Consider the following 20,078-nt stretch of genomic DNA (forward strand, 5'->3'; position numbering starts at 1 on the left):
TAAAACTGTGTCTGGAAGAGTGTCTGTGAGTTTGTTTCAGTTTTATTTAGATTCATTGTGGTTCTGCTTGATGACTCTTGTGTTGTGTTCACTGGACCAGTTATCCTCATCACAGTCTCTACACCAACCCTCTGCACCTGCAGCAGGCCGTTTTCACTTCAAACTGAAGGAGGTTTTTGTACGGCTCTAAATCACTGTGTGAACACTCCACCACCATGGGCACCCAGACAGTAGTAATCTCCAGCATCTTCAGCCTGAACACCACTGATGGTCAGAGTGTAGTGAGAACCAGATCTACTGCCACTGAATCGAGACGGAGTTCCAGAGAAGAGAGTTGATGCTTTGTATATAAGAAGTTTGGGAGCCTGTCCAGGTTTCTGAAGGTACCAACTGAGATCAGCACCAATATTTGAACTCCCTGTGGCGCTGATGGCCACAGTCCCTCCAAGACTAACAGACTTGGATTTGTCAGTCTGAGTCAGAAAATTGTTGGCAGAAGACTCTGAAAAGAGAAGAGAAAAATCTTAAGGAGAAATATTTAACACTGTATGGAGAAGCAATTCACGTTATAATAGAAGACAATAATAAACATGTTTAAACAAATGTAAAAAGGGATTGCACAGACTGGATTTACACCAAACATTTTCTAAACTTCTCACCCTGACTCAGAAAACCCAACATGACAAGCAGAGTTATTGACAACATCGTCCTGATGAAGTTTTCAGTGTGAGTGCATGAAAACAGTTCAGACTCTCTGTGACATGAGAACTTAAACTCTGAGGAGCAGTGATGCATAAAATTCATGCAAAATATATTTAAGAAGGCAAACACACACCTGTTCTTGTGAAACTGAAAAAGCAGAGGTGAGGTGGAGTGAGAGTTCTTCATCTTGAGGATCATTCGGCCAATTAAAGTCCATGTAGAAAAGTTTGACTTCATGTTCCTTTTCATCGTGCTTTTCTTCATTGTAAACACTCTCCTTTTTATTTCTTTATATTCTCACGTGCCTTTGTCCTCATTAACAGGTCTATAGCGCCCCCTGCTGGCAAACTGTGTAGACACTGAACTCACTTAAAAGTGATTTTTGATTGATTTAGAATTTCTTCATTAACTTCATTGTCATGTATGTCATTCTTATATTCCAGATCCAGGTGTTGCATTTAGGATAATGGGATGTAAATGTCATGGTTTGGGTCTTGAGTTCAGTCATTTCCTGTTTTATTTTGTAATGCTCACCTCTGTTTTGTACTTTACTTCCTGCCTTTGTGTCTTTTCCCTCCAGTTTTGATTGTCCGCAGCGCCCTGATTAGTTTCACCTGTGTCTAGTTATCGTTCCCTCACCTGTGTATTTAGTCCACGTGTCTTCCCTCTGCCAGCTGTCAGGTTGTCTGCGTCTGTTCCCCAGTCCTGCGTTTGCTCAGTATTGTTACCTGTGTTTCTCATGCCAGTTTGTTTCTAGTGTAGTTTTTGTATCTCTCCTTTGTTTCTTGGATTCTGCCTTTACCTGCTCCCTCTGTTTTTGTTGTCTGTCTGTTTTGTTGGAATCAGTTTTTCTAATTAAAACTCTCCTTTAATTGTGAGACCTGCCTGCCTGGAGTTCTGCATTTGGGTCCTTTTTGCTCAACTGTAACAGTAAACCCATCTGACCTCAGTGTATTTAGTTTAGAGCCCTCTGTGTTTCAGCTGACCATCCCAAATACCTGAACTTTCTCACCACACTAAACAGTAACATCAAGAAAAGATTCTTCTTTAAATAAAGTATTAAAATGTTGAGAAATATGTAATCAAAATGAAAGAAAATAAAAATATATAAAATATGCCAATATATTAGTGTGAATCTGTAGTTTGTGCTTGGTGAGGTTACTGTCAGCTCTGTGTTCAGTGGTCTGTGTCAGAGTCTCTTCCTCTTCAGCAGCTGCAGTCGGTTCCTGCTGTAACAGCTCAGTGTCTCTGCAGTCTGACTGAGGGAGGTTTTTATACGACGACAAATCACTGTGTGAACACCTTAGCACTGTTTATTTCATGGTAACTGACAGTAATAAACTGCTGCATCTTCAGTCTGAACTCCACGGATGGTCATCGCAGCATTCACTCCATCCCCTCTGCCAGAGAATCAAGAAGAAAACTCACTTGTGGGATTTTTACCCAAGCTGATGACCAACTTGGGAGCTTCTCCAGATTTCTGCTGATACCAGTATACTCTACTATCTCCATCTGACCAAACGTAAACTTTAGGGTTGGTTTTACAAGTCAGAGTGACTGTGGATCCAAGAGAAGATGTGACTACAGCAGGTTGAGTCACAGTCACTTGACTACTAGATCCTGAAAAAAATAGGGAAAAAACTGAACATTATTAACTCATATTAAGAAGTAAAGAAGTAAGTGTTATATCCAGCAATTACTGAAAGGTTTACGTGATCTGATTATTTTCTAATTTTATGTTCAAAATAATGCTGACCTTTGATAAAGCAGCAGGCCAGCGTCCAGATGAGGATGGTGATGAGAGTCATGGTGGTTGTGGTTTCTGCTGTGTTGACTGACAGATCTGAGTGCTGCAGTGTTGAACTCACAGGACTATAAACCTTCTCAGTTCACTGCAGATCAGCTGACGATGCAAAGCCTCCTCTCTATGGAAATGATTTCTCTGCTCTCAACAGACTGAAGGTAACGTGGGACACAAAATCAGGAGGAATACTGCTTGGATTAACAAAATCTATGGTATTATTGTGATGGGAAAAAATAGATTAGAAATAGAATTGAGGATGTTCAACGTTTGGATTAAAATGGTGTCACTGTGGTTGGTATAATATGTTTATTTCTTTTCCTATATTTACCTATAGGGTACATTATACATTTCAAAGCTTCTTGTTATAGACCTGTAATTCTAGATTTTTTGAAAAAAACTTTTTTCTTTTCTTTACAGTCAAATAAGTTATGTAAAATAACTTTTAAAATATAAATATATTAAAGTGGAAATTAAGTGTTTTTTCTCAACAGTTAAAAGTTACAATATAATAATAAATAATTTAAATTATCTTGATTCATGAAGCAATTTGAAGCCACATGAGTTAAATCATTCTATACATTGAACAAATTATTAATTATGCAGTTTTACCTGAAAAAAAAAAAGTTTTCAGTGGATAGATGCTTGTTCACAGTGCAAGAGGTTTTTGTACGGCCACTTAATGAGTTTGTATCACTGTGTGTACACTTTTGGCGGTGGAACCAAACTCGTCGTTGACTGTAAGTACCAGAGATTTTTATTTTCTACAACATACAGCAAATATAACTTTTATTAAATATTGAATGAGACTGATCAAGTTCAGTGTTTGTGTTTGTAATTTTTGTTATTTTATCAAACTGATCTCACAATCTGAGATGAAACCTTGCAGAGATTAATATTTATTCTGCATTACAGATAACAAAATGTATATAAGCAAGAAAATTCAACTATTTTCAAATATTCCACTTTAATAAAAACTTGAATTATTTGCTTAAAAATGTTCAAAAGTAACATTCGGTCAAGTACAACTTTTAATGCTCAAAAAAATAACATCAGTAGTTCAATTTTATTTTCATTCATTAATTTTGAACATTCAAACTGTTTTATAATTTAAAATCTGATGTGGATTCCTGTCAAACACAAACACGATTTTATCAGTAAATGCAGCTTCTCTTTGTGTTCGCGGTTCAGTCATTTGACATGTAGTGAAAAGGAAGCGAAAGAGACAGATGGCAAAGATTTTAACTGTATTCACATGAGTGTTTCAGCTCTGTCAGTTTAAACAGAAGAAAATCATCACAGGGAAGAGTTATTCACTGTCACACATTATGAAACACAGATGAAGATGTCATCAATAATCATTATCAATCAACCTTTTTAGTTGCATTTATACTTGAATCATGTGTCTGATGGTCTGATACTGAGTGATTTATGAGTGCAGCAGCAGCAAGTTATTCCGTTTTATTTGACAAAATATAAGAAATTAGCAGTTTGTCATTTGTCTTTATTACCAAGCCTTCACTCTAAGTCCTTTGTCTTTTCTCCCCCCTCTCCTCCCCCCTCTCTTTCCTCCAGTGGGTGTGGTGCGGCCCACCCTGACCGTCCTCCCCCCCTCCACAGAGGAGCTGCAGCAGGGCAGTGCCACGCTGCTGTGTCTGGCCAGCGGGGGCTTCCCCTCAGCCTGGAGGCTGGGCTGGAAGGTGGGGAGCAGCAGCAGCTCCTCAGGGGTGTCACACAGCCTGGAGGTCCTGGGGAGGGACGGCCACTACAGCTGGAGCAGCACCCTGAGCCTCCCTGCAGACCAGTGGAGGAAGGCGGGCTCAGTGAGCTGTGAGGCCAGTCTGAATGGACAGAGCCCTGTCACTCAAACCCTGGACCCTGACCGCTGCTCAGAGTAGAGCTTCAGCAACACTTCCTGTCTGGAAATGATGCTGCTTCTTTGGCAGAGATCTTGATGAAGCTACAGATCTCCTCTGTTCAGATATTTCTGCAAGTTTCACAGCTCTCTACTCAGTGTTTTAGTGTGCATGTTGCTTTCTAATACTGATCTTCTGCATATTCTTCTTTATGTTCATTACTTTTCAAATGAAACTGATTATTATTAGTTTCACTCCAAGAGAATCTCATTCATCAAAAATGTGGCATGAACATTAAATCATCATTAAATAAAACTGTGGATTATAATGAGTCAGTGTCTTTGTATTTCTTTTAGAATATATTCATTATGAAAAACATTGTCAGTATCATACCTGACATTATCCTATACCTGATAGTACAGGAGATGGTTGTATATTTATTACTTTGAATAGAAAATTCTCCATTTTGAGAATGACATCATTTGGATTTTCAAAATGAAGAGTAATAAATTGTGAATTTTAGTTTCTGCTTGGACTGTTGTTACATTTAATTGTTTTGTGCAGCTATCAGTAGCGACACTGTTAAAACATTTTTGATATCACTGTCTGTAGTCCAACAAGAATTTCATTTCCCTGCTTACTCATAAAAAGACTAAATGAACTGACCAGAATATAAGTTTAAAACTGTGTCTGGAAGAGTGTCTGTGAGTTTGTTTCAGTTTTATTTAGATTCATTGTGGTTCTGCTTGATGACTCTTGTGTTGTGTTCACTGGACCAGTTATCCTCATCACAGTCTCTACACCAACCCTCTGCACCTGCAGCAGGCCGTTTTCACTTCAAACTGAAGGAGGTTTTTGTACGGCTCTAAATCACTGTGTGAACACTCCACCACCATGGTCACCCAGACAGTAGTAATCTCCAGCATCTTCAGCCTGAACACCACTGATGGTCAGAGTGTAGTGAGAACCAGATCTACTGCCACTGAATCGTGACGGAGTTCCAGAGAAGAGAGTTGATGCTCTGTATATAAGAAGTTTGGGAGCCTGTCCAGGTTTCTGAAGGTACCAACTGAGATCAGCACCAATATTTGAACTCCCTGTGGCGCTGATGGTCACAGTCCCTCCAAGACTAACAGACTTGGATTTGTCAGCCTGAGTCAGAAAATTGTTGGCAGAAGACTCTGAAACGAGAAGAGAAAAATCTTAAGGAGAAATGTTTACCAGCCATTGGAGAAGCATATCACTAGTATAGTATAGGGATTGCACAGACTGGATTTACACCAAACATTTTTTTAAACTTCTCACCCTGACTCAGAAAACCCAACATGACAAGCAGAGTTATTGACAACATCGTCCTGATGAAGTTTTCAGTGTGAGTGCATGAAAACAGTTCAGACTCTCTGTGACATGAGAACTTAAACTCTGAGGAGCAGTGATGCATAAAATTCATGCAAAATATATTTAAGAAGGCAAACACACACCTGTTCTTGTGAAACTGAAAAAGCAGAGGTGAGGTGGAGTGAGAGTTCTTCATCTTGAGGATCATTCAGCCATTTAAAGTCCATCTAGAAAAGTTTGTCTTCATGCTTTATTGAAAATTCTCCTTTTTATTTCCTTGTAATCTCACATGCCTTTGCCCTCATTTACAGGTCTATAGCGCCCCCTTCTGGCAAACTGCATCAACTCTGAATTCACAAAGAACTGACACAATTTTTGATTAATTTAGATTCTTTCATTAATTTGATTGTCATTTATTATCCAAATTTTGCATTTAGGATAGTGGGGTGTACACCCATTTTACCTCAGTGTATCTGGTTTGGGGCCTGCTCAGTGCTTCAGCAGACCATCGCAACTGCCTGATCTTTCTCACCACACTTCACAACAACATCAAGACATAAGTTTGTGTTTGGTGTACGGCTTCTTAGACAGCCACTAAATGAATGTGATTCTGTTTGGGTTGTTGTTTCATGGTAAACAAATGATACTCAGCATAAATAATGTTAATCATCTTTTTATATAAGAAGATACATATTCTAACAACAACTCTGTTGATAAAAGGATGAGTTTGCTAGAAAATATTGGACTACAACTAATAGTTTGAGATTTGGGGAAATACACCTATATGATTACTTGCCGAGAATTAAATGAGAAGATCAATACCACTCTCATTTTTGTGTGAAAATATGAAAATATAAATATGCAGCTGGGGCCAGAAGAAAGTTAGCTTAGTTTAGCATAAAGACTGAAAAGAGGTGGAAACAGCTAGCTTGTCCTCAGGTGAGAAAATCTGCATACACCTCTAAAGCTCACTGCTGATTAGCTTCACTGCACCTGAACAAGAAAAAAACACACATACGACGGTCTGCTCTCTTTAAAAGGGATGGTCTCGACCCGAACCACCGTGGCTCACAAATGCTGGCCGGTAACATGTTTTATTCAACCACATACCATCATCACTCTGACTCCCATGACCTCCTGACCACAAACCACAGAGTGGACATCCCTGTCACCGATTGACGTCCCCAGAGGCCAAGAAACTTTAGCTCTGCTTCCAGGTCAAAACTAAAATATCCCACAGTGCTTGGCCTATCAAAAAACAGCCCCAATGATAATTCTTCCCCCATCAATATTCCTTCCTTCCATTACCAGGGAAAGACCTGAGAAAGTCTTTTAGCAACCGTCTGCACTTCAATCTCAGATAGGTATAGATTGTACACTCCCACCTAGTTGTCAGGTTTGGACTTTTGAATGTCAGATCTCTCTCTAATGAGTCTTTTATCTGCCACTAATGTATTAACTCCTCCAATCTCGATGTTCTTATTATTACTGAAACTTGGTTTAGTAATAATTGATTTCAGTAGTAAGTGATTTCACTCCATTGATTGAAGCAACACTCCCTAGTTTTATTCATTTCCATCAACCCAGGCTGGTCATGGTGCCGTTGTAGCCGTTATTCATAGAAATCATATAAAATGTTCCCCCATCCTGCGACGAGTTGGCCACTGTCCAGGGTGTACCCTGCCTAAGGCCCAAAGTCACTGGGATAGGCTCCAGTCACCCGCGACCCCTAACGGGACCAAGCGGTAGAAAATGGATGGATGGATGGATGGATGTTCCCCCATCTGTAATGGCACTTTTCACACCTTTGAATCACTGTATTATGTAATAAATGGCAAGGCTCCGTTGCTCTGTGTCCTAGTCTACAGACCTCCTAAACTGAATTAAGATTTAATCCAGGAATTCTCTGATCTTCTGTCTCTCACTTTGCCTAGACATGACAGAATTTTAATACTTGGTGATTTTAACATCCGTGTGTGTTGCCCTTCTCATGATTGTCACTGATTTTATGCAGCTCATTGAGTCTTTTAACCTTACTTAATTTCTAAATGAACCTACTCATGTAAGGGGCCATACTCTTGACTTTATACTTACCCATAAATAATCCTGAGACAAAGCACATGTGTGTGTGTCTGACCATAAGGCAATTGTATTTGATGCTCTGCTGCTTCCTTCTATTTCAAAGTCATCCTCTCCACGCAGTTCGAGCATCTTTAACACATCCTCTGTAACCAAATCCTCTGAAGCTTTCCTGGCAACTCTCAGTGATATGTGATCTGTCGTGTCATCCCACAAGGACACTGATGAGCTAGTCACCCATTTTAACAAAACCTTTGGGAACCTTGTTTGGAAGTGCTTGATTCAATTGCTCCTCTCAAAAATATGAGATCAAAATCTTGAGCTCTACTGTAGCTCAATGATACAACTCGGGCCTCGCTAAGAGAATGTAGAAAAGCTGAGTGTAAATGCAAGGCCAATAAATTACAGATCTTCCATGATATCTTGAGAAATCGAATGCTTATGTGCATCGGAAATTGCTCAGACCTTGTATCTAAAAAATGTCGCAACTCTAAGGTTCTGTTCCAAACCATTGTTTTTGTCATTAGCCCCTCACCCGGTCATAGCCTTGAAGCCTCCAAAGAGAAGTGTGAGGAATTCTTAGTCTATTTTACTCAGAGGGTTGATAATATAAGAGGCCAGATTTCACCAGCTGACATGCACTCCTCTGTTATGCTGGGGAATTCAGCTGTTTTAAATTGTTTTCAACCAATTTTTTTATTGTTTTTAAAGGATATTGTCTCTCAAATGAGATCTTCTACTTGATGCTCTGATGTTCCAACAAAATTTCTCAAAGACGTCTTTGACACAGTAGGTCCTAGTATTCTGTCTGTTGTCTCTGGCAACAGGGATTTTTCTATCTACTTTTAAGCATGCAGTAGTACAGCCTCTTCTTAAAAGGCCCAGCCTTGATGCATCCGCTCTTACTAATTTTAGACCCATTTCTAAACTGCTTTTTAAATCCAAATTAAAAAATATATATTTTTACCCAATTATTATCTAATCTGAATCATAATAATATTTTTGAAAAATTCCAGTAAGGTTTTAGAGCATTACACAGCACAGAAACAGCCCGTGTCAAAGTAGCTAACAACCTCGTCCTCACAGCAGATGCAGGAGAATGCTCACATACTTCTACTAAGTCAAATAATTCGAAAGCACAATGTTTCTTTTCATAGCTATGCTGACGACACACAATTATATTTATCCTTAAGACATAATAATCCCAACTGCTTCAATACCATCAGAAACTTAATGTCTCAAGGACATTAAATGTTGGATGTCAAATAACTTTTTTCAGCTGAATGAAAGCAAAACTGAAATACTCTAATTTTGCCCACACAATGCAAGAAATCTCGACTTACAAGATCTAGGTGACTTATCATCTAATATAAAGCCTGTAGCCAGAAACTTAGGAGTGATTTGCAAAAAGTATGTAAAAAAAATATGAAATATGCCAATATGTTAGAGTGAATCTGTAGTTTGTGCTTGGTGAGGTTACTGTGAGCTCTGTGTTCAGTGGTCTGTGTCAGAGTCTCTTCCTCTTCAGCAGCTGCAGTCAGTTCCTGCTGTAACAGCTCAGTGTCTCTGCAGTCTGACTGAGGGAGGTTTTTGTACGACAACAAATCACTGTGTGAACACTGGGCCACTGTGTACACCCATACAGTAGTAATCTCCTGCATCTTCAGCCTGAACTCCACTGATTGTCAGAGTGAATTCAGGTTCAGATCCACTGCTGCTGAAACGACTTGGAGTACCAGATTGACGGCTACTTATTTTGTAAAACAGCAATTTGGGAGGCTGTCCAGGTTTCTGTAGGTACCAGCTGAGATCATCATCAACTCCTGTACTGGCTGTACAGGTCAGAGAGACCGTCGCTCCCACACCAACAGACTTTGATACAGGAGACTGAGTCACAGGTGGACTGGCAACTGATCCTGGACATTTAAAAAAAAGTTTAAATACATTTTTAAAAAATGACATTGTGAGGTAAAGTACAATGTGTTAAACCATGAAAATCTATTTCTGTATATAAAGAAATGACAGCCTAGATTCTAATATACTATTCTAATACTTCTCACCTTGAAGTCCTAACAGCAGCGTGGTCAGCAGTGGAGTCATTAACATCATCATCATGATTTATTTCACTGTCAGAGAGACTGCACAGACTTGTCTCAGTGGTTCATCTTAAACTGGTCTAGGAGCAGTGATGCACAGCAGTCATTCAAAACACCACATACATAGTCAAACAAATAGGTTTGTTTGTGGGAGGAGAGAAAATGTGTGGTTACATCAGTTGCAGGTCAGATTTGTTCTTGCTGCACATCCCACAAACATTTTTGGTTTGTTTTAATATGGATCTTTACATGACTATACTCCATTATATTATTTGTATCATTTAACTTAAGTTTTATCTTATTACTCTTCAGTCATATAGTGTTAACTAATGTTTGTGTCCACCAAACAGCAGGATTTATGTAATACATCAATGACAGTGTCATGACAGTGTCATCATGTTAAAATACATCAGTTTCCCTCATTTCAATGGAGCTGCTGTATTCTTTAAGGATTCTGTGTGGAACATAAAACACAGCTCAGTGTGGAACTCAAAGTGTACAATATTAAATAAATAGACAATAAACTATGAATATATTAACATTTCATAATAGTGAGGTAAGTTTTAATAATGTCATAAAATATTTCACAAATTGTTGCTTTACTCATATATTTTAGATCATTTATTCATATGATCATTTATTTCATAATGTCTTTTTTATTTATTTAATATTCAACACTTTGAGTTCCATAAAACTGTAACCAGTCAGTCAGAGAGAAAAGAGTATAATCCTCACCAGGGTTAGTTTGTCACCATCTGTTAGAAGAGTACAATACAACATGGTGTTAAATGATCTTTTTGTTCAAACTCTTTGTTGTCTTCTGGTTTGTCTTTTTGATTGAGTTTGATTGAATTATATTTGAATTAGAAAAGTGCTGGAAGAACAGCAAATGAGTCCAGGAGAACCAAGGTTGCAAGGCTTTTGTCAGGATCAGACAGCAAGCCAAAACGTAACATAAAGTGAGAAGAAAATACAAACACCTACAGTAGAGATGTAGTGGACAGGAACATTTTAGTGGCACTTATTAGTTTGGGGCCGAGGTACACGAACAGCCAGCAGATCACCTGAACATGAAGGTCTAAAAGTCTAGCTAAATATTTTTAGCCCAGAAATGAAAGCAAAAGTGGGTTGGTTGGACAGGTGGTTGTTACAGATGAGATTTTTTTTTTTTAAATATCCAGATTTTCTGAATTGAAGAATAAACAAAAATATTGCAACTGAACCAAGTTCAGAGTGATGATGCAGCAACGAAAAGTAGAAACTAGAAAAAAATGTCTTACTCCAGGATAAAAATAGTCAGAATGATAATTTGACCTGAGAAGCAAAGTTTACGATAAGGTTTGTGCTTGGTGAGGTTACTGTCAGCTCTGTGTTCAGTGGTCTGTGTCAGAGTCTCCTCCTCTTCAGCAGCTGCAGTCGGTTCCTGCTGTAACAGCTCAGTGTCTCTGCAGTCTGACTGAGGGAGGTTTTTGTACGACGACAAATCACTGTGTGAACACATTAGCACTGTTTATTACATGAATACTCTTACAGTAATAAACTGCTGCATCTTCAGTCTGAACTCCACTGATGGTCAAAGTGAAGTCAGAGCTGCTTCCACTGCCACTAAACCGAGCTGGTGTTCCTGATTCACGAGTGCTCACATATTTTATTAGAAGCTTTGGAGGCTGTCCAGATTTCTGTTGATACCAGGACATAGCCTCATCTCCGTCACTATATGTGTAAACAGCTTGGTTGGTCTTACAGGTGAGAGTGACAGTGGATCCTGGAGTAGATGTCACTACTGGAGGCTGAGTCACCGTCACCTGACCGCTGCATCCTGCAGACAAAAACAAATCATTCATTTATCAGCAGAAATAAATGAGAGAAAAGGCAGCACATCATGTTTGAAATGTTGCTGAGTGAATGAACCTGTGAAACAGCAGCAGGCCAGCGTCCAGATGAGGATGGTGATGAGAGTCATGGTGGTTGTGGTTTCTGCTGTGTTGACTGACAGATCTGAGTGCTGCAGTGTTGAACTCACAGGACTATAAACCTTCTCAGTTCACTGCAGATCAGCTGACGATGCAAAGCCTCCTCTCTATGGAAATGATTTCTCTGCTCTCAACAGACTGAAGGCAACGTGGGACACAAAATCAGGAGGAATACTGCATGGATTAACAAAATCTATGGTATTATTGTGATGGGAAAAAATAGATTAGAAATAGAATTGAGGATGTTCAACGTTTGGATTAAAATGGTGTCACTGTGGTTGGTATGATATGTCTATTTCTTTTCCTTATTTACCTATAGGGTAAATTATACTTTTCAAAGCTTCTTGTTATAGACCTGAAATTCAAGATTTTTTGAAAAAAAAAATTATTTCCTTTACAGTCAAATAAGTTATGTAAAATATCTTTTAAAATACAAATATATTAAAGTGGAAATTAAGTGTTTTTTCTCAACAGTTAAAAGTTACAATAAAATAATTTAAATTTTCTTGATTCATGAAACAATTTGAAGCCACATGAGTTAAATCATTTTGTACATTGAATAAATTATTAATTATGCAGTTTTACCTGAAAAAAAAGAGTTTTCAGTGGATAGATGCTTGTTCACAGTGCAGGAGGTTTTTGTACGGCCACTTAATGAGTTTGTATCACTGTGGTTGACTTTTGGTGGAGGAACCAAACTCATCTTTCACTGTAAGTACCAGAGATTTTTATTTTCTACAACATAAAATAATATAATAATACATTTTGCATGATAATGTGATAAAAACAAGACATTATTTTGGCTAATTTACATGTTGTGGATATTTTTTTACCTTTATGAAGCTCGGCTAATATTGAAGTTTGACATTAACATTGTGCAGATTAAAATTCTTCTTGTATCATAGATGAAGTTATGGAAAAATATATGCCAAAAAACATGAATTTTATTCTTTTTTTCAATCTAATATTAGTTTCACAAAGGTTGGTTGCAAAATTTGCTTGAGGAACATTTTTAAAATTAAAAACATAAGTTTTTTTATTTATTTTGAAATTGAAAAAGTTATTAGGTATAAAATCTAATGTGGATGCTGTTAAAACATTAAGTGAGTTTATATGAACATCCAGTATCGCTGTAGTTTGCGTTCACAGTTCGTTAGTTTAAAGTGGTGAAAAGGAAGTGAAACAAACAGATGACAAAGTCTTTAAACTGTATACAGACATTACAGTTTTTTAAACAAGAAAATAGTTGCAGGGATGAATTCTTTACTGAAAAACATTATAAAGCAGATACGAACATTTCATTTGATGATCCTTAATTGAAAGTTTTGATTACATTTCCAGCTAAATCATGTTGCATATTATTGTCTAAATCTCAGTGATTTCTGATGAGTGCCACAGTATAGCTTCCCATTCCTCACCTCCTCTCCTCTGTCTGATCACAGTATCATGCACACAGCCGATCCACAGTAGTGTAAACCTCTGTCATGCATCATAACTGTCTCCTGTTCAGCTGTCTGTCCTACAGTGGAAGTTCATCTGCTCCTTGTGTGTCTCTGCTCTCCCCTCCAGCTGGCCCCATGGTCAGGCCCTCAGTCTCTCTGCTTTCCCCCTCCTCTGAGCAGCTCTCTGGGGGCTCGGCCACACTGGCCTGCCTGCTGACTGGCTACTCTCCTCAGGGAGCCGTGGTGAGCTGGGAGGTGGACGGTACAGAGGTGACAGAGGGCGTCCTGACCAGCTCAGAGGAGGAGAAGGGCGGACGCTACAGCAGCAGCAGCACCCTGAGCCTGAGCCAGGAGCGCTGGATGGAAGGAGAGCTGTACTCCTGCAAGGTCCTCCATCATGACCAAAGCCAGACCCAGACCCTCCACAGGAGCCAGTGTAAGGGCTAGAGGGGCTGGCTGAAGCCCGGGACAGGAGCTCTGTGTGGGGGGAGCAGGAGGAACTCACCTGCTGCTCTGATCAATTTGAGTTTTAACATTTGCAGAGGAAACTAAAGCTTTGTGTGACAGAGAACAACACTGCTGTAAAGTGTTGGACAAAAACAACCACTTAGAGAGTAATGTGTGTAGCTCAGCAGCTGGATGTGAGTGTGCTTAATAACTGTCATGTTGATGATTGATGTTTTTGCTAATAAAGCTTTAACTGATAAATAACTTTATGAAGTGTTTGGTCTTTTATCTTCTGAAGAGGAGTAAGAAATTCAATGGTTTTATTACTTCAGCTGATACTCCTCTCTGTGGAAAAAGAAATGGTTTGGATTGATCATGTAAATATTAATATCACCATTGCTTTTTATGTGGAGTTACTGAAGTTGATATTACATAGTATCATGATAAAAAACACTTGAACAATCAGTTTTGTGAATATGTGATTAGGCAACATTTGTCTCTATTTCCGACAGTAAATGTGAGCAGAATGTGATTTGGCGTCATTGGATGTTTAACTAATTTAATAGTGTGAATCTGTAGTTTGTGGTTGGTGAGGTTACTGTCAGCTCTGTGTTCAGTGGTCTGTGTCAGAGTCTCTTCCTCTTCAGCAGCTGCAGTCAGTTCCTGCTGTAACAGCTCAGTGTCTCTGCAGTCTGACTGAGGGAGGTTTTTGTACGACGACAAATCACTGTGTGAACACATCAGCACTGTTTATTTCATGGTAACTCTGACAGTAATAAACTGCTGCATCTTCAGCCTGAACTCCACCGATGGTCAAAGTGAAGTCAGAGCTGCTTCCACTGCCACTAAACCGAGCTGGTGTTCCTGATTGAAGCTTTTTCACATATCTTATTAGAAGCTTTGGAGGCTGTCCAGATTTCTGTTGATACCATTGCATATAGTCATCTCCGTCACTGTCTCTGTAAACATCTTGGTTGGTCTCACAGGTGAGAGTGACATTGGATCCTGGAGTAGATGTCACTACTGGAGGCTGAGTCACCGTCACCTGACCGCTGCATCCTGCAGACAAAAACAAATCATTCATTTATCAGCAGAAATAAATGAGAGAAAAGGCAGCACATCATGTTTGAAATGTTGCTGAGTGAATGAACCTGTGAAACAGCAGCAGGCCAGCGTCCAGATGAGGATGGTGATGAGAGTCATGGTGGTTGTGGTTTCTGCTGTGTTGACTGACAGATCTGAGTCCTGCAGTGTTGAACTCACAGGACTATAAACCTTCTCAGTTCACTGCAGATCAGCTGACGATGCAAAGCCTCCTCTCTATGGAAATGATTTCTCTGCTCTCAACAGACTGAAGGCAACGTGGGACACAAAATCAGGAGGAATACTGCTTGGATTAATGATAACAAAATGTATATAAGCAAGAAAATTCAACTATTTTCGAATATTCCATTTTAATAAAAACTTGAATTATTTGCTTAAAAATGTTCAAAAGTAACATTCGGTCAAGTACAACTTTTAATGCTCAAAAAAATAACATCAGTAGTTCAATTTTTTTTTCATTCATTCATTTTGAACATTCAAACTGTTTTACCATTTAAAATCTAATGTGGATTCCTGTCAAACACAAACACGATTTTATCAGTAAATGCAGCTTCTCTTTGTGTTCGCGGTTCAGTCATTTGACATGCAGTGAAAAGGAAGCGAAAGAGACAGATGGCAAAGGTTTTAACTGTATTCACATGAGTGTTTCAGCTCTGTCAGTTTAAACAGAAGAAAATCATCACAGGGAAGAGTTATTCACTGTCACACATTATGAAACACAGATGAAGATGTCATCAATAATCATTATCAATCAACCTTTTTAGTTGCATTTACACTTGAATCATGTGTCTGATGGTCTGATACTGAGTGATTTATGAGTGCAACAGCAGCAAGTTATTCCGTTTTATTTGATAAAATATAAAAAATTAGCAGTTTGTCATTTGTCTTTATTACCAAGCCTTCACTCTCATTCCTTTGTCTTTCCTCCCCCCTCTCTCTCCTCCAGTGGGTGTGGTGCGGCCCACCCTGACCGTCCTCCCCCCCTCCACAGAGGAGCTGCAGCAGGGCAGTGCCACGCTGCTGTGTCTGGCCAGCGTGGGCTTCCCCTCAGCCTGGAGGCTGGGCTGGAAGGTGGGGAGCAGCAGCAGCTCCTCAGGGGTGTCACACAGCCTGGAGGTCCTGGGGAGGGACGGCCACTACAGCTGGAGCAGCACCCTGAGCCTCCCTGCAGACCAGTGGAGGAAGGCGGGCTCAGTGAGCTGTGAGGCCAGTCTGAATGGACAGAGCCCTGTCACTCAAACCCTGGACCCTGACCGCTGCTCAGAGTAGAGCTTCAGCAACACTTCCTGTCTGGAAATGATGCTGCATTTTTGACAGAGATCTTGATGAAGCTACAGATCTCCTCTGTTCAGATATTTCTGCACGTTTCACAGCTCTCTACTCAGTGTTTTAGTGTGCATGTTGCTTTCTAATACTGATCTTCTGCATATTCTTCTTTATGTTCATTACTTTTCAAATGAAACTGATTATTATTAGTTTCACTCCAAGAGAATCTCATTCATCCAAAATGTGGCATGAACATTAAACCATCATTAAATAAAACTGTGGATTATAATGAGTCATTGTCTTTGTATTTCTTTTATGATATGTTCTTTATGAAAAACATTGTCAGTATCATACCTGACATTATCCTATACCTGATAGTACAGGAAATGGTTGTATATTTATTACTTTGAATAGAAAATTCTTCATTTTGAGAATGACATCATTTGGATTTTCAAAATGAAGAGTAATAAATTGTGAATTTTAGTTTCTGCTTGGACTGTTGTTACATTAAATTGTTTTGTGCAGCTATCAGTAGCGACACTGTTAAATATTTTTGATATCAGTGTCTGTAGTCCAAGAACAAGAATTTCATTTCCCTGCTTACTCATAAAAAGACTGAATGAACTGACCAGAATATAAGTTTAAAACTGTGTCTGGAAGAGCGTCTGTGAGTTTGTTTCAGTTTTATTTAGATTCATTGTGGTTCTGCTTGATGACTCTTGTGTTGTGTTCACTGGACCAGTTATCCTCATCACAGTCTCTTCACCAACCCTCTGCACCTGCAGCAGGCCGTTTTCAATTCAGTCAAACTGAAGGAGGTTTTTGTACGGCTCTAAATCACTGTGTGAACACTCCACCACCATGGTAGCCCAGACAGTAGTAATCTCCAGCATCTTCAGCCTGAACACCACTGATGGTCAGAGTGTAGTGAGAACCAGATCTACTGCCACTGAATCGAGACGGAGTTCCAGAGAAGAGAGTTGATGTACTGTATATAAGAAGTTTGGGAGCCTGTCCAGGTTTCTGAAGGTACCAACTGAGATCAGCACCAATATTTGAACTCCCTGTGGCGCTGATGGCCACAGTCCCTCCAAGACTAACAGACTTGGATTTGTCAGCCTGAGTCAGAAAATTGTTGGCAGAAGACTCTGAAATGAGAAAAGAAAAATCTTAAGGAGAAATGTTTACCAGCCAACGGAGAAGCAATTCACGTTATAGTAGAAGAAAATAATAAAAATGTTTAAACAAATGTAAAAAGGAATTGCACAGACTGGATTTGCACCAAACATTTTTTTAAACTTCTCACTCTGACTCAGAAAACCCAACATGACAAGCAGAGTTATTGACAACATCGTCCTGATGAAGCTTTCAGTGTGAGTGCATGAAAACAGTTCAGACTCTCTGTGACATGAGAACTTAAACTCTGAGGAGCAGTGATGCATAAAATTCATGCAAAATATATTTAAGAAGGCAAACACACACCTGTTCTTGTGAAACTGAAAAAGCAGAGGTGAGGTGGAGTGAGAGTTCTTCATCTTGAGGATCATTCGGCCAATTAAAGTCCATGTAGAAAAGTTTGACTTCATGCTTTTTCTTCATGGTGTTTTTCTTCATTAAAAACACTCTCCTTTTTATTTCTTTATAGTCTCACATGCCTTTGTCCTCATTAACAGGTCTATAGCGCCCCCTGCTGGCAAACTGTGTAGACACTGAACTCACTTAAAAGTGATTTTTGATTGATTTAGAATTTCTTCATTAATTTCATTGTCATGTATGTCATTCTTATTTTCCAGATCCAGGTGTTGCATTTAGGATAATGAGATGTAAATGTCATGGTTTGGGTCTTGAGTTCAGTCATTTCCTGTTTTATTTTGTAATGCTCACCTCTGTTTTCAACTTTACTTCCTGCCTTTGTGTCTTTTCCCTCCAGTTTTGATTGTCCGCAGCGCCCTGATTAGTTTCACATGTGTCTAGTTATCGTTCCCTCACCTGTGTATTTAGTCCACGTGTCTTCCCTCTGCCAGCTGTCAGGTTGTCTGCGTCTGTTCCCCAGTCCTGCGTTTGCTCAGTATTGTTACCTGTGTTTCTCATGCCAGTTTGTTTCTAGTGTAGTTTTTGTATCTCTCCTTTGTTTCTTGGATTCTGCCTTTACCTGCTCCCTCTGTTTTTGTTGTCTGTCTGTTTTGTTGGAATCAGTTTTTCTTATTAAAACTCTCCTTTAATTGTGAGACCTGCCTGCCTGGAGTTCTGCATTTGGGTCCTTTTTGCTCAACTGTAACAGTAAACCCATCTGACCTCAGTGTATTTAGTTTAGAGCCCTCTGTGTTTCAGCTGACCATCCCAAATACCTGAACTTTCTCGCCACACTAAACAGCAACATCAAGAAAAGATTCTTCTTTAAATAAAGTATTAAAATGTTGAGAAATATGTAATCAAAATGAAAGAAAATAAAAATATATAAAATATGCCAATATATTAGTGTGAATCTGTAGTTTGTGCTTGGTGAGGTTACTGTCAGCTGTGTGTTCAGTGGTCTGTGTCAGAGTCTCTTCCTCTTCAGCAGCTGCAGTTGGTTCCTGCTATAACAGCTCAGTGTCTCTGCAGTCTGACTGAGGGAGGTTTTTGTACGACGACAAATCACTGTGTGAACACTCTACCACTGTGGTAACTCTGACAGTAATAAACTGCTGCATCTTCAGTCTGAACTCCACTGATGGTCAAAGTGAAGTCAGAGCTGCTTCCACTGCCACTAAACCGAGCTGGTGTTCCTGATTGAAGCTTTTTCGCATATCTTATTAGAAGCTTTGGAGGCTGTCCAGATTTCTGTTGATACCAGAACATAGCCTCATCTCCGTCACTATATGTGTGAACAGCTTGGTTTGTTTTACAGGTGAGAGTGACAGTGGATCCTGGAGTAGATGTCACTACTGGAGGCTGAGTCACCGTCACCTGACCGCTGCATCCTGCAGACAAAAACAAATCATTCATTTATCAGCAGAAATAAATGAGAGAAAAGGCAGCACATCATGTTTGAAATGCTGCTGAGTGAATGAACCTGTGAAACAGCAGCAGGCCAGCGTCCAGATGAGGATGGTGATGAGAGTCATGGTGGTTGTGGTTTCTGCTGTGTTGACTGACAGATCTGAGTCCTGCAGTGTTGAACTCACATGACTATAAACCTTCTCAGTTCACTGCAGATCAGCTGACGATGCAAAGCCTCCTCTCTATGGAAATGATTTCTCTGCTCTCAACAGACTGAAGGCAACGTGGGACACAAAATCAGGAGGAATACTGCTTGGATTAACAAAATCTATGGTATTATTGTGATGGGAAAAAATAGATTAGAAATAGAATTGAGGATGTTCAACGTTTGGATTAAAATGGTGTCACTGTGGTTGGTATGATATGTCTATTTCTTTTCCTATAATCACCTATAGGGTACATTATACTTTTCAAAGCTTCTTGTTATAGACTTGCAATTCAAGATTTTTGGGGGAAAAAATTGTTTCTCTTAACAGTCAAATATGTTAAGTAAAATAAGTATTAAAATACAAATATATTAAAGTGGAAATTAAGTGTTTTTTCTCAACAGTTAAAAGTTACAATAAAATAATTACAATTTTCTCGATTCATGAAGAAATTTGAAGCCACATGAGTTAAATCATTTTGTACATTGAATAAATTATTAATTATGCAGTTTTACCTGAAAAAAAAAGTTTTCAAAGGATAGATGCTTGTTCACAGTGCAGGAGGTTTTTGTACGGCCACTTAATGAGTTTGTATCACTGTGGTGGACTTTTGGTGGAGGAACCAAACTCATCTTTCACTGTAAGTACCAGAGATTTATATTTTCTACAACATAAAATAATATAATACATTTTGCATGATAATGTGATGAAACAAGACATTATTTTGGAAAAATTTACATGTTGTGGATATTTTTTTACCTTTATGAAGCTCGGCTAATATTGAAG

General features: G+C 39.1%; 1 long non-coding RNA gene and 7 gene segments (V, D, J or C); 1 reads left to right on the plus strand and 7 right to left on the minus strand.

Annotated features, from left to right (window-relative positions):
- The window catches only part of LOC122862379, a 48,497-nt gene extending 43,810 nt beyond the window's left edge, over nucleotides 1-4,687 (plus strand). Inside the window, 2 exon segments of the V gene segment in view lie at nucleotides 3,209-3,243; nucleotides 4,079-4,687. Of these exon segments, the coding sequence occupies nucleotides 3,209-3,243; nucleotides 4,079-4,401 (358 nt within the window).
- Nucleotides 27-805, minus strand: LOC122862384. The segment is given in 2 exon segments: nucleotides 27-502; nucleotides 660-805. Coding segments are annotated over 2 exon segments (456 nt in total).
- Nucleotides 2,000-2,659, minus strand: LOC122862393. The gene is made up of 2 exons (XR_006374691.1): nucleotides 2,459-2,659; nucleotides 2,000-2,322 (listed from the first exon to the last, which is right to left on the minus strand). It is a non-coding gene; the product is annotated as an uncharacterized LOC122862393 (long non-coding RNA).
- A 377-nt stretch (nucleotides 4,688-5,064) lies between the features above and the next one.
- Nucleotides 5,065-5,810, minus strand: LOC122862385. The segment is given in 2 exon segments: nucleotides 5,065-5,540; nucleotides 5,665-5,810. Coding segments are annotated over 2 exon segments (456 nt in total).
- Nucleotides 5,811-10,422: 4,612 nt separating this feature from the next.
- On the minus strand, nucleotides 10,423-12,032 carry LOC122862389. The segment is given in 2 exon segments: nucleotides 10,423-11,691; nucleotides 11,784-12,032. Coding segments are annotated over 2 exon segments (387 nt in total).
- Nucleotides 12,033-14,443: 2,411 nt separating this feature from the next.
- On the minus strand, nucleotides 14,444-14,998 carry LOC122862390. The segment is given in 2 exon segments: nucleotides 14,444-14,793; nucleotides 14,886-14,998. Coding segments are annotated over 2 exon segments (387 nt in total).
- A 1,774-nt stretch (nucleotides 14,999-16,772) lies between these two features.
- On the minus strand, nucleotides 16,773-17,504 carry LOC122862386. The segment is given in 2 exon segments: nucleotides 16,773-17,252; nucleotides 17,411-17,504. Coding segments are annotated over 2 exon segments (357 nt in total).
- A 1,213-nt stretch (nucleotides 17,505-18,717) lies between these two features.
- Nucleotides 18,718-19,358, minus strand: LOC122862392. The segment is given in 2 exon segments: nucleotides 18,718-19,067; nucleotides 19,160-19,358. Coding segments are annotated over 2 exon segments (378 nt in total).
- Between the last annotated feature and the right edge of the window lie 720 nt (nucleotides 19,359-20,078).

The sequence above is a fragment of the Siniperca chuatsi genome, linkage group LG15 (assembly GCF_020085105.1).
Source record: "Siniperca chuatsi isolate FFG_IHB_CAS linkage group LG15, ASM2008510v1, whole genome shotgun sequence".
In the NCBI taxonomy this organism is placed as follows: Eukaryota; Metazoa; Chordata; class Actinopteri; order Centrarchiformes; family Sinipercidae; genus Siniperca; species Siniperca chuatsi.